Source organism: Erpetoichthys calabaricus, chromosome 4, assembly GCF_900747795.2.
Source record: "Erpetoichthys calabaricus chromosome 4, fErpCal1.3, whole genome shotgun sequence".
In the NCBI taxonomy this organism is placed as follows: domain Eukaryota; kingdom Metazoa; phylum Chordata; class Cladistia; order Polypteriformes; family Polypteridae; genus Erpetoichthys; species Erpetoichthys calabaricus.
Window position 1 is genome coordinate 145,531,108 of NC_041397.2, and position 15,395 is coordinate 145,546,502.

The following is a 15,395-nucleotide window of genomic DNA, read 5'->3' on the forward strand; positions in this document are numbered from 1 at the left end:
TAGTTTTTATAATGTTATTTTAGTAACGATTCCATTTATATTCCAGCTTTGTTGGAGTATTTTACCATATATACAGGTACTGTATATATACATTTAAACAAGAAAAATATAAATAAATTTAAATACACTGTAACCACCAGGGGGCATTGCAGCACTAGACCCTAAACACAACCTCACAGGCACAGTCTCAGGTTTAAAATGCAAATATTTATTGAACAGACTACCTATCGAGCACAGCACAGTGCAGAAATGTAATTCTTTCTCTTCTATCCTCCACATCTCCCTAGCATGTGTTGTCCAGCTCCTCTCCCAAGTCCTACTCCATCTGTGTGGGGCAGAGATCTCTCTTATACAAGATCCAGAAGGTACTTCCTGTACCAGGGCATTGTCCATAGGAAGTATTTCCATATCAGATAGAAGCCTCACATAAGTAGGGAGCTCAAGTCCCTGCAGAACCCCCTAGTGGTACCCCTGGAACCCAACATTGCTAGTTCATGGGACTGCAGTTCTCAGCATGCCCTGTGGGTGTCTGTACAGCTACCGTAGTCCAGGGATGCTGCTATCTATTGTCTTGGGGAAGTGAATAGTTCACATAAGTTATCTTCCCCTGTTGCTGCAGCATGCTGGCTTCCCGCCGGGTAAAGATCCTTGACTGAGGCCTTCTGGGCCACCAGCATCTCCACAGTGGTGTTGACATCTTCCTACAGTCTCCTGTCTGAGACGGTGAACATCCTGCCTTCCTTCTTGTCCAATTATTGGCTTGGCCTCCCAGGCAGGAAAGGGTTCTTGAGCCATCACAAAGTCAGCCTATGCCTGCTATTCTTTACAACACATTAATACATGTACAGTTAATTAGGAACTTTTAGATGACAACAGCAGTTTGTATAGATGGCACTAACATGGCAGGTTCTAGCAGCTATAGTAAATGACATCAGTTCTAACTACGGAAGGATATGGCATCACTTTGAGGTCAAGAACTAGATTTGCCCACTGCATATGGCATTAAAAGGCATCAATAGAAATTGATTTCAAACATGTGACCAAAACATGAAATGAATGTGATACAGAGGGTGGTAGAAAGGGACAGGTCTTCTTGTGCCTCAGTCAGCTGAAACCAGGGTGGGATATAATGTGGACTTCAACTAGCAGTCAGTAAAGAACAGACAAGAGGAAATGTAATTTGAAATGTAAATGTGTGTACCAAACAAGCTCTAGACTCATGGCATAATCTGATAATGCTACAAGCAGTGAAGCAAACCAGCATAGTTAAGAAATGACCAGCACTAATTGTTCCATTGTTCAGATGTGATTGGGATTTTCTGCTGTTCTAGAGGACATCTCTGTATAAAGATGAAACTTTCTTGAGAAATCTTGACTATTGAATGTACTTTAATGTAGCAAAATCCAAGGTGATGAAGAGGTATCAAATAATAGTGGAGAACATTCTTTGTGTCATTGGCAATTCTTACAACAAACATTTTTTATATTCTTTTATTTTATAAACTAACCAAAAGGTTGGTATAATTACTTTGTCATGCTTTCATTGTCTACTGTTTGCAAAATTTAAGCTGAACCTTGTGTTAAAAAGTGTTTTAACCACTGGCCAAACAATAATCATTTAATTGTTGGACTATTGTCTTAGTTTTTAATCTTTTGGTAAACTACACTCCTACTTTTTACTGTTTCTTTTTCAGCTGACTGTGGTGGTCCTTTTGAGCTCTGGGAATCAAATAATACATTCAGTTCGCCCAATTATCCCAACAATTATGTCAACAGAGCATTCTGTAAGTTTACTTTTTATGTTTGTTAAAGTGTTCTTTGCAGTTAATGCATTTGTGACCCTTTCTGCAGTAGCTTTTCATATTTACTTGTAAAAACTGAATGTTTGGGAATATAAATACATATAACAGGATATGTGCATTTGTACTTAATTCAACAGTCTAGGACAAGAGCCGTTTGAGAGAATCAAACACAGTGACTAAAGCATTGATAGATAGATAGATAGATAGATAGATAGATAGATAGATAGACGGACGGACGGACGGACGGACGGACGGACGGACGGACGGACAGATAGATAGATAGATAGATAGATAGATAGATAGATAGATAGATAGATAGATAGATAGATAGATAGATAGATAGATACTTTATTAATCCCCAAGGGGAAATTCACATACTCCAGCAGCAGCATACTGATAGATAGATAGATAGATAGATAGATAGATAGATAGATAGATAGATAGATAGATACTTTATTAATCCCAATTGATAAAAACAATATTAATTAAAGAGTTATAAAAATGCAGTGCAAGTTAAAAAATGCAAGGTGGAGAGTGCGAGGCAGGTATAACAGTCAATAACATTGTATAATGTTACCGTTTATCCCCCCCCCCCCCGGTGGAACTGAAGAGTCGCATAGTGTGGGGGAGGAATGATCTCCTCAGTCTGTCAGTGGAGCAGGACAGTGACAGCAGTCTGTCGCTGAAGCTGCTCCTCTGTCTAGAGATGATACTGTTCAGTGTCTGCAGTGGATTCTCCATGATTGACAGGAGCCTGCTCAGCGCCCATCACTCCGCCACAGATGTCAAACTGTCCAGCTCTGTGCCTACAATAGAGCCTGCCTTCCTCACCAATTTGTCCAGGTGTGAGGCGTCCCTCTTCTTTATGCTGCCTCCCCAGCACACCACCGCGTAGAAGAGGGCGCTCGCCACAACCGTCTGATAGAACATCTGCAGCATCTTATTGCAGATGTTGAAGGACGCCATCCTTCTAAGAAAGTATAGTCGACTCTGTCCTCTCTTGCACAGAGTTCGCACCATTTAACAAAGTCCTTGATTAGGTTTCTGTACTCCTCTTCTTGCCCACTACTGATGCAGCCCATGATAGCAGTGTTGTCATTGAACTTTTGCACGTGGCAGTACTCCGAGTTGTATTGGAAGTCCGATGTATAAAGGCTGAACAGGACCGGAGAAAGCACAGTCCCCTGCGACGCTCTTGTGCTGCTGACCACAATGTCAGACCTGCAGTTCCTGAGACGCACATACTGAGGTCTGTCTATAAGACAGGTATGAATATACTCCCATCTCTGGAGCAGAGGTTGGATGGTGTTAAAGGCACTAGAGAAGCCCAGAAGCATAATTCTTACTGCACCACTGCCTCTGTCCAAGTAGGAAAGGAATTAGTGTAGCATGTACTGTAGATGATGGCATCCTCCGGTCCCACCTTCTCCTGGTATGCAAACTGCAGAGGGTCAAGGGCATGGCGGACCTGTGGCCTCAGGTGGTGAAGCAGCAGCCGCTTCATGGTCTTCATCACATGTGACGTCAGGGCGACAGGCCTGAAGTCAGTCAGCTCACCAGGACATGATACCTTTGGGACTGGGGTGACTCAAGATGTTTTCCAAAGCCTTGGGACTCTCCTCTGTTCCAGACTCAGGTTGAAGATGCGCTGTAGAGGACTCCCAAGCTCCAATGCACAGGCCTTCAACAGTCGTGGCGATACTCCATCTGGACCCACTGCTTTGCTGGCACGAAGTCTCCTCAGCTCTCTGCTCACCTGCGCTGCTGTAATTGTGGGTGGGGGGAAACTCTCTCCTATGCTGGTATCAGCAGTAGGATGGGTGGAGGGTGCAGTACTCTGAGGTGAGAGTGAGAGTGGGTTTGGGTGGTCAAACCTGCTAAAAAAGTTGTTCATCAGGTGTGTTTTGACCTATTTTGTGTTTTTTTCTGGTTTGTTTTTCTTTCTGACTTATTTTGGCAGAAATTATTTTGATTAGCAGTTTGTTTTTGCAACATGACCAGGATACATCACTGTGACATTGATCATTAAGTTTGCAAAATCGCAGACTTTAATTACAAAGACTCAACAAATTTACAGTGCATTACTCATTAATAGATTCTCTACTTTTTGATTCTCATTAGTGGTAGTTTATTTCATTTAGGCAGTAGGGCAAATTTCTTTTTTTAGTTTCTGACTTCTTTTTGACTACATCTCTTGATGTACATTTAGCCTTTTGGGTCCTTGGTAGCCTGTTTGATTTTATGTCCCAGTTTTGACTCTTGACTTTTCCTAACTACTCACTGTTCTCACAATAATCTTTAGGCATACTGCTTGTCTCATAACAACTGTTCCCTTTACTTATGTATAATTATTTATAACTAACTATTTAAACTGTTCATGATACTGATTTTCTAAATAATTGCGTGATTGTGATACTCTTAATTTTTCACTTAAATCTTACAAATAATCCAGGAATAATTAAAACTTCTTGTGTTCAGTACAGCAGTTTTTCTGACATGGCACTTTACTTTGCAGCAATTCTCTTTCTGAAAATTCCAAGTCCAGAAAATAAATTTGCTCTTTAAGAAAGAAAAATCTTTTCTTGTCTTCTCAAGCATAGCAGAGAAAACATATTTTAGAAGTGTTGGATTTTTTATGTTATTCTTTTTGTGATATTAATAATGCATTACCTGGACAATTAGAGTTGACTGGCAAGCATGTGCTATACTGTGCTGTTTGGCTATATTAGGCGAAATGATTGATACTTTTCCATATCAAGGTTACATTTAAATATTCACAAATTTATAAACAATTACTTTCATTTATTTGGACAGATGTGGTGGCTCAATTTAATAAAGATTCTGGTCTTTATTAAGTCAATTCTAAAGATGAGTTATTAACCTGACTTAATTATACTATCAAAGAGCACATGCTGATTTTGGGTGAATGGAATATCGTACTCATAGCAAAATTATGGCTGCAAGGTTAAAGATTATAATCTTTAAATGTTTCTTCCTGACTTTCAAGTAAATTGTAACTTTGAGGGAGTTATTTCAGATTAGAAAGGTATTAAGTTAAGGAGGTTGAACATGCTGAGGTAAAGTAGTAATTAATACTCTCTGATCATGGTGTCAGAGCATGGCGATGTGTTACATGTTGAGCAGTCTATGCATGTAAGAATTTCACCTATGGTTATTATTGAGACTCTGAGCTGAATAAGATTCTAAAATAGATATATGGATGGAATCATTATAGTTTCCACTTCTAGCACACACACCTACACACTAGGGATGCACCGATACCACTTTTTTGGAAAACGAGTACGAGTACTTGCATTTCTGTACTCGCCGATACCGAGTACTTAATAAAAACATGATTTAAATTTACAGGTAACAGCTTTAGTCATATAATTTAACAAAAAAAACAAGAAACTCTCGTCTATCCACTGGGAGGTTAGGCTAATTCGCAACACGGGGCTAACACTGCTTGTCCAAATATCCGTGGTGAAACTAAACGCAGAGGAGGCTTGCAGTAGGCTGTGGATATGTTTTTTCATGGAGTCGTGTAGTTTAGGCAGCTCCGTGTCAGTCATGTAGCGGCGGCTTGGGACATCATATCTGGGCTCCAGAACATGGAGGAGACGCAGGAATCCCACATTTTCTACCTCCGAGAGTGGCTGGTCACTCAATGCAATGTACTCGATAATTGCCTGTGTTATTTTCACAGCACGTGGATTGTCTCTGGACATTTTCTCTCGTCTTGCAAGAGTTTGCTGCAGCGTGAGTTGTGTTGGTTTAGAAGCGTGGGTAAACTCTTTGTACTCGTTGTCGTGTTGGGATTTTAGGTGCTTGATTAAATTACTTGTGTTAAATGCGCTGTCCTCACAGGTGGCGCAGTGGTAGTGCTGCTGCTTTGCAGTAAGGAGACTGTGGAAGATTGTGGGTTCGCTTCCCGGTTCCTCCCTGTGTGGATAACGCTTTGAGTACTGAGAAAAGCGCTATATAAATGTAATGAATTATTATTATTTATTATTACCTTTTGAGCCTCCTCTGGACAATTTCGCTGAGCACAATTTGCAGTCCGCCTTTGTTTTGTCGTCTTCATTCACTTTGAAATAGTTCCACACGGCTGACATGTCTCGCCTCGCCTTCTCCCCGCTCTGAGCTGCAGCCGGGGCCTGGGGGCGGGCACTCGGCACCTGTGATTAGCCCCTTACACGCCGCTCAAACATAGACATTTCTCAGACCGTGGTATCGTTCCCCGGTATCGGGGGACTTTTAACGAGTACGAGTACTTTAGAAAATGTGGTATCGAGGCCGATACCAGATACCCGTTTCGGTATCGGTGCATCCCTACTACACACACATGAATTATGTAAACATGTATTGTAAAAAAATAAATTCCAGTATTTTCCAAACAAACGGTTAGCTATTATCACTTATAAATCTCTTTGAGAGTGTATGTGCATGTGCTTACATGTGTGTGCTTGCATGTACCCTTATATGTGCTGTAAATGCATAGACTCTAGGGGTTGCTATTGCCCCTTTAACCCCAACAAAAAGATGCTCAAGACACCAAGTAAAAGCAATAAGAAGTGTTTTTAATCTTCTTACTTCTATAAAGAGTACCTTCAAGCACCCCAGCCACAATAAACAGGCAATTAAATCACAAATTACAATAATAAATAACACAATTCTCCCCTCCACACCTCCCAGCAGCTCTGTCCTACACCTCCCAACTCAGTCTCGCTTCCTGGGTCTTCATCCGTCCTTTACAGTAAATAGTGCCCGACCCGGAAGTCTGTTCTTCTTCCCACATAATTTGTCAGCACTTCCGGGTCAGATGGAGAACTCAAGTTCGTGTGATCCATTAGTACTTCCAGGCTAAAGGGAAAGTTTGACTCCTCAGGTCCTTTGCAGCCCTCCCTGGCAGCAGCTTCGGCTCCAAACAGGGCTGAGAAACTGAACTCCAAGTCCCACGATACCCTACTGGAATCCGGGGCCCTGCTATACTCCAGGGAAACTGCCATCTAGCATCTTGGGGGAGGCAGTGTCCAAAAGGTGCTGCCTTCCCCCATCCTTTCATTCTCGGGGCGTCCCGGCCGGGTTGAGCTGCCAACCATTCATCACAGTGCGTACATGTATATTTTTCAACCATATGGATTTTGAGGAAAGCAAACCTTGCACAAGTTTTTTTTTCCTTTCTTTTGAGAACATCTGTTTGGAGCCGGACTTTAGACTGGGTAATTGTGCCTTTGAGTTTGGGGTTCTATAACGCTCCCTACAGCACACAGTTGTAGTAATCTGCAGGATTTCCTTGCTGTCTACTTGGCAAGTACCTGCATATCAAAATGTTGTAGTGACCATGACTCAGAAACAAGTTTGACTTAATACAATTGTAGTGGGATGGGAAAAACAATTGCCAAAATGAGGTAGAAAACCCTCCGTGAGCAGAGTACTAGTGGGTATTGACTCTACTGATGAAAACAGACTGCAGAAATGAACAACCAAAGGTCATTCACAGGAACAATTGGAGTGCTACTTGTCATAAACTTGGCAGAATTTTAACATAAAATCATGACAAATTAGTGAAAAGCCCTAAGTAGAGGAAGGTTCCATCAACCTTCATCTTCCGTATATAAAGTGCAGATAAAAATTAATTATAAATATTTATTTGAAAAAAAAAATTTTCTTAGCGAAATGTTCCACAGAGAAAGTAGAGCATAGTAAGTGTTGCCTCAAGGGCAATCCCAAAGCAGCTAAGTCCCAAAAACACAAATCCAGCAAGAATGACCAAACAAAAACAGAGCATAAAGGTCACAAATCCAGGAAATCACACAAAACAATAATAATCAAGAAAACTCACCAAAAACACCAAGTACATTTAAATGAAGTGCAAAGGACTGCTTGGATTCCTATCCTATATAGGGCTGTGACAACCCCTAATGGGCAATATTTAATTAAATGATGCATGTCAAAAACTATTCTTGCAATAAAATTGCAACAGAATAGGTCTGGTGCCATGATGGCAAAAGCAGGGCTGCAAAATATTTCAGTGAAATTAAAAAATTTCTATGGTTATTAGATAGATAGATAGATAGATACTTTATTAATCCCAATGGGAAATTCACATTCTTCAGCAGCAGCATACTGATACAATAAATAATAATATTTTAAAGAAAAAAAATGATAATAATACAGGTGAAAAAAAACAGACAATAACTATGTATAATGTTAAATATTAACGTTTACCCCCCCTGGTGGAATTAAAGAGTCGCATAGTTTGGGGGAGGAACGATCTCCTCAATCTGTCTGTGGAGCAGGACAGTGACAGCAGTCTGTCGCTGAAGCTGCTCTTCTGTCTGGAGATGACATTATTTAGTGGATGCAGTGGATTCTCCATAATTGATAGGAGCCTGCTGAGTGCCCTTCGCTCTGCCACAGATGTTAAACTGTCCAGCTCCATGCCAACAATAGAGCCTGCCTTCCTCACCAGTTTGTCCAGGCGTGAGGCGTCTTTCCTCTTAATGCTGCCTCCCCAGCACACCACTGCGTAGAAGAGGGCGCTCGCCACAACTGTTTGATAGAACATCTGCAGCATCTTATTATTATTATGCATACATCAAATTGTTTTTCAATGATATGAGAATAAGTACTGGATCCAACTAAACCGAAAACAATAAGCCTGGAGCCTATAGCAGGACAATCATGATGCAACTTGTTTGATAAAAGCAGGTCAATTTTTTCTAAAGTTAATCATTGTACCTGGTTCTTGGAATGCAGGGTAGATGTCTCAGAAACTGTTTTTTTCAAATGTCCTGTATCTGTTAGGATGTTGTCATCTAGGAGCTCTACAAAGCAAAACAGCACAATTTTATGCTAAAAATTTTAAGGCATGAAAATAAATTTTGATATTCCATAGATACAAAAACACAGACACCATACTAAAATCAAGTTTACTCGATGTTTTATACATCATAGAATCAGAATCTGAACTAAATAACAAATTTTTGACCCCATTAGCAAACTACCATTTACATGAAATTAACAATCACACCAGTGTGGATATATGATTTTCTTCAGCCTGCCATTTACATCTTGCTAACACTTCATACATAGTGTGATGGACGACCGGCTACACACTCCGATCGCCACCCCCAGGCCGGTAGGAGGAGCCCTCCGGACAGCATGATGGGGCCTCGAGTTCCAGCAGGGCCTCATGGACTTTGTAGTTTCTATACACAGCCCTGCTGGATACCTTGGGGACCACCAGGAGTCGCTGTAGGGGGGCTCGTGGACTCTTATGCGCCCTATAACCCGGGAGTACGTCACGGTCACGTGACAGGAAGAAACGATGTGCTCCCGGGTTGAAGAAAAGGACTGTTTACCCTGACCCGGAAGGGATAAGGAACTGTGGACGGATTGGACAGGAACACCTCCGGGTCAGGGTGTATAAAAGGACGATGGAAAATCCCAGACGTTGAGCTGAGCTGGGTGGCAACGCGTCTGGGAGTGTGGAGGATTGATTATTGTGCATTGATTTATTATTGAGTATTGTAGAGAGGAGGGTGCTTTGTGCACTTTATTATTATTAATAAACCAATATTTGGACTTTTATCTGGTGTCTGACATCCAGTCTGAGGGTTCAAGGGGTCACGGAGACCTTAATCTGTCACAATAGTCATCCAAGCAGAGCAGTTCTATATTTAATGGGTCTGATACAAAAGCACAAAACCCCATAGTCTGCAGTTTCTAAAGGACTGATACTAATTTATTGCTGTGAAGATTCTGATACGCTAATTTCACATTGTGGCTGCACCGACTCCATGTGATTAAAAATATCTTGATATGCCATCTGCATTTATTTCCTTAAGATGTCTTCCCTGTTGAGGTGGATTTTGCAGTTTAAGACCAACCATGTTGTATTATTGTGATATTTCCCTCTGCTTACCCTTTACCTATTTTCTTTAAGGGTAAGTGTATTTATCAAGTTCGTTACCAGGTTGGTCTACTGTTGCACTTTAAGATTAACACACATACATAGATATATGCATATACACAGACCCTAACTACAAAAGTACCATATGAAAGATATAAACACATGCACGTTATTCCCTAGCACTTTAACCCACACAAGTACAATATAAATAACACACGCACAGTTCGCTTTCCCTAGTACTCCCAAGAGACTTATCATAGGCATGAACAACATGTGATGTCTTAGATATATCTCAGACTTAAAATATTACCTTTGGTCTCCAAGAATATATTCAAACATACAAAGGCTCAACACCCCTGGCTATAGGCCATTTATCATCCAGTGAATGTTTTACTTTAACACACTGTTCAGTTTTGGACAGAGCTCTTTTGTCCGCAGCTTGATAAACCTTGCAGTTTGGATCATCTGCGACTTCCTCACTGCTCCAGGTGCTCAAAGAAATTTACCTTATTACTTCAATCACTCTAGATATGAAGACAAAACATAGAAAGTTAAAAGCAACATGGTATTTATTAAAGAGCAATAATATCAATAGAGAAAAGCATAAAAGGAAAATTTGGATAGCAAAGTCTGGATATATATAGTCTTTAGAAAAAGCTTACAAAAAGTCAAAGATGTCAAGGATGAATGCCCCAGGTGGCTAGTGATCAAGCACTCAAAGTTGTTCGTGAGATCCTTTGCTGATTATCAGATGGAAGCGGCCGCACATTGCTGGTGCCCTCTTCTGACGTCGCTGCTCTGTCATTGCTGTTTTCTTCTTCTCCTTCTTTTTCTGAAGTTGTCTTACTCAGACGAGGCATATTTACAGTATTATAAAATTTCCATGGGGGTTTCCCTAATATGTGATTATTACATACTTCAATTGGCTGGCTGTCAATTTGATGAATGAATTCACTCAGACTCTTTAATCTATTTGATTATGTCTGTTTTTTCAAACAATAAAGTTTTAACAATCTCCTCTCGCAAGCTGTAATTTCCAGTCCCATGGCATCTCCTTCTGTTCACAGGTTGTAAAGTAATCGGATACAGCTTGAACCATAGCATGTCTTTCTTTCCCAAGCTGTAAACCAATTTACTCTTGGTGCAACAAATGTCACTGTGCTTTGATTACTAATACATTTTAGGAAAACAGATTGCCTTTGATGTTAACTGTCCATGCGAGTGACCTGTTTTTAAATTTATCTGTTGTTTTGTCTTGAGCAAAATATAATGAAAATATAGAGCAAATTTTACAGATTGTGCACACCACAACACCAGTCTTCATAAATTTACCTTACCTTCAATTTTAGCTCACTAATGTTTTTACCAATCAGTTCTTTGAAACATGAAATTTGAAAACAAATGTATATAGGCTTTTTAGGAATGATCAGATTCTCTACATGTTGTGGATAGTATTGTCTGTGGTAAAGGCGTGATTCATTACAAGTGCTAAATAGGGAAATATTCCTTTACAACATTTATGATACAATTTAATTTCTTTTGGTTTTCCAATTAGAGCATAGGCAGGTCAAGTGACTTGCTCATGGTCACACAGTATCAGTAGTAGGATTTGAACCCACAACCTCAGGGGCTGAAGTCTAAAGCCTTAACTGTTATGTATTGAGATAAATGTAATAATGTTTGGGCAGTATTCCTAGGCAGCAAGGGGTGCTGCAGTGGGGTTTAGAGATTTCTTTGTGCAAGTTGTTGCCGAAACTCTTAGTAAAAAAACACTACTGTGCAGTTAACATAATTTCTGGCCTCAGTGTCTATCATTGAATGTCTGCCCGTCATCAGCCTCAAATTACCTGACATAATAAACTGATGACGAGGATGTGATAACAAAGTAGATACCCAGTGCGTAAGTATGTCTGTTTGTGACTGCAGCGGGAGCTTTTAATCAGTATAAAAAAAAATTGTGGCAATATGGCTGCGATGCTGGGGCGCATGGATGATTTTGATGAGAATGTGGAGCAATGGACCACATATTTTAAGTGTTTTAAAACCTTTGCATTAACTAATGATATTGAGGATGACAAACTGGTGCCAGTACTATTAAGTGTAATTGGGCGCATGACTTATGGTTTGCTGCGTAGCCTTTTAGTACTGGAAAAACCAAAGGACAAAACTTTTGACCAGATTAAAGCTGTGCTACAGCATTTTTCTCCAAAGCCTTTGGTGATAACAGAAAGGTTTCGCTTTCACAAAAGGAACTAAGTGGAGGGAGAATCGGTTTCACAATAAATTTTTATACTTATTTTATGTTTTTTACTTTCCGAGAACTGTGAGAAAACATTGCAGGATTGATTTGTTTGTGAACTAAATAATGAAGCAATACAGAAACGACTGTTAACTGAATTAGCATTGACCTGTAAAAAAGCAATCGAAGTCGCAATTTCCATGGAGACTGTGGTCACGAATCGCAGCAGCTTTGTGGATCTTTAAAAGTGAATAAGCTTTTGGTTTCAGATAAGATAAGGACATGCAAACGATGAGGAAGAGTTAATCACAGTGACAGTGATTGTTGGTACAAAGATCAGGATTGCCATAACTGTAGTAAGAAGGGACACGCAGTGCAAGTGTGTAAACAGAAGGAACCTATAAAGAGAAAGGAGAGGACACAGTATAAAGAAAAATCACAGCGGTAAACAGATTATCCTAAATAGAGACCTGTAAATCGTGTTTTTTGCAGGAGGTGTCCAGTGAAGCATCAGGTAACGAAAATGACAAAGAATTAGCCTTACATAAGCTGACCCAAGAAGGGGAGAAGTCACACATTAGTGTGAAACATAAAATAGAAAGCACAGAATTATAAATGGAGTTGGACACAGGGACAGCAGTATCATTAATTTCAACAAAACTATATAAGAAATTAATGAGCCTCATGCCTATTGAGACAACTGATGTGGTTTTGAAGACTTACACTGGGGAATCAATATCTCCTAAAGGAGTTATTAATGTGAAAGTCACTTTGCACAAGCAGTTAGCTGTCCTTCCATTATATGTTATCAGAGGAAATTATACACCCCTTTTTGGTACGGAGTGGATCCGAAGAATTAAATTCAACTGGCAAGAGATAAAGTAAGTACAGCAAGTTACCTTGAAGGACATAATACAAAAACATGCTGCAGTTTTCACTAAAGATTTGGGGAGAATGAAGGGCCTTGAAGCAGTCATTTCTTTGAAACTGCTACATAAACCAAATGTGACTTCTACAGTGAGTCAGTCTCAAGATGTTCAGCTGTTGCACAGTAACCGGAAAGCCAGACAATTTAATGTGGGTGACCCAGTGCTGGTCCGGGATTACTGAAGGGGAGAAAAGTGGACGCCTGGAGTGGTAACCTCCCAGCTGGGACCAGTCACCTACAGTGTAAAAGTCGAGGATGCAGAAGACTAGAAAAGACATGCAGACCAGTTACTACTCAGCCAAGCAGAGGAAATTGTTCCACAGATCACACAGCCAGAAGAGACACCTTCCTCCAACTTGGTAACAATGTCACCAGTAATATTAGAGAATAAGACGGTTAATGCAAGGCATTACCCTGCGGGACAAGGCTCGGTCATTCCAGTCATGGTTCCTCAAACTGGTGAAACTCAGACGTATGCACCTCCAACTTCACCTACACAGAGCAGTGGCAGATACTGTCCTTTGCGAGTATCTAAGCCTCCAGTTCATTTAAACCTTTAAATGTTATAAAAGTAATTGAAACAGTAAACACTGTATTTATGTAAATAGTTACCTACAAGCAGAACTGCTCCATTCTGGATATGTAGCAGTGAACTACAGATTTGTTTTAGTAGTTTTGCTCATTTTGACTGTTTATTCTTTGTGGTTTTATAAATAGGTGGGAGGGAAATGTTATTTATTGAGATAAATGTAATAATGTTTGGGCAGTATTCCAGCAGCAGGCAGCAGGGGTGCTGCAATGGGGTTAAGAGGTATCTTTGTACAAGTTGTTGCAGAAACTCTTAGTAAAAAAACTACTGTGCAGTTAACATAATTTCTGGCCTCAGTGTCGATCATTGAATGTCTACCCATCATCAGCCTCAAATTACCGGACATAATATTAACCACTACACCACACAGTATATAGATGTTGTTTTTTCTTTAAATTTTTGTTTGTAAATTTGGTGATAAAGATTAAAGTTGTAATTGCAAGCTAATCATACATTGCCTTTCAAATGTAGTTAGACACTTGACCTACTTTCTAAGTTTATTAAATAATAAATTCTATACTGTTATTTCTGTGACCTTTCAACCTTGTGAATCCAGAAAATGGATGTGAAACTAGTAGGGAAAAAAACAAATTCTATACTGATATTTTGTTGTCTGTGATATTTTTATTTCAAAGCACTGAAACTCAAAATTGTTTATTTTTCTATTTTTTTAGCATGGTTGTTTCCCTTTCTCCTGTTGTGCCATAAGAATGAGAATATACAAGAAAGTACCATATGTTTACAAATGATAAATATTATAATATCTAGATACCACAATGATATCTTTCATTACTTTAGTACTGTTAGTAGTTGTTCAGTTGGTAAGGGGTTGTTAGATTTAAAACTGGAAGTAGTTTGCACTCAGGAAAACCCAACTAGGAATTTAACACAGAGCAAAATGCACACTGGCAAAAGGAGAGGTGATTTAATGCCAGTGTGAATAGACAGTGATTTGGTTGGGGGGGTGGAACAATTACATAAGACAGACCTCTGTTTCCAGGTAATTTAGGTATGCCCAAAGAGGCATCTGGGGCCTCATTTGTAAAGCCTGCATACGCACAAAAAGAGGCTTGAAATGTACATGCACAACTTTCCACACAAATGTCAGGATTTATAAACGAAAACTTGACAGGCACATGCGAATATACATCCCCACGTGTATGCAACATTTTGGAGAAACTGGGAAATGACCACACTCTTGATCATGTAAGAGAATGCGGCCATAATTCATGTCACCAACCTGTTGTTATTATGTGGATTGATGTGACAAACATTACACCACGAAAGTGACTGTATTTAGTTCACCTTTCAACAGGACCAATGTTGCATATTTCCACTGAAGAGCTTTTTTTGATATTCACCAGTTTATTTTTGGCTACCTGTTGTCATTTCTCAGGCATATCTCAGACAAGCTTTAGCTCCATCATGGTTGTTGTGCTAAAAGCCATTAACTGACCAGCAAGGTACTACATCCATTTTTCATATGGTGTTGCCGCACATACATTAAAAATGACATGTTTTTGTCAACATAAAGAGGCAATTTGCAGCAGTGTCTGGTTCTTCTAACATAATACAAGCAATTTACTGTACTCGTATTGCAATAAGTGAACCTAGCAAGAGTAAAGCTGCTTTTATTACCTGTAAGCAGTTACCTTCCATTTACATACAAGTCATCTGTGATTCCAAGATGTGATTGACAAACCTTTTGTCTCCGTGGCCTCAACCTGTAATTAATTTATTTTGAGGTAAAGTAGCTTTGACAGATATGATGATGCTGTACGTGGTGGCTGGCTTATTAGTAAAGTAACTGACTTATCGGGTGAACCGTAAATGTTTTATGTGGCCTGCACTATTCATTGTAACAGCAATAAAGCCATTACATGTGCCAGGTAAGAGAGACTAACCACTCAGACGTTGGT

The 15,395-nt window shown here is 39.8% G+C and overlaps 1 protein-coding gene across 1 annotated transcript in view; it reads left to right on the forward strand.

Moving 5' to 3' along the window:
• tmprss15 (transmembrane serine protease 15) overlaps nt 1-15,395 on the forward strand; it is a 159,572-nt gene that overhangs the window by 76,103 nt on the left and 68,074 nt on the right. Inside the window, exon 14 of the mRNA XM_051926620.1 lies at nt 1,695-1,784. Coding sequence (XP_051782580.1) covers nt 1,695-1,784 — 90 coding nt within the window. The remainder of the gene's footprint in view (nt 1-1,694; nt 1,785-15,395) is intronic.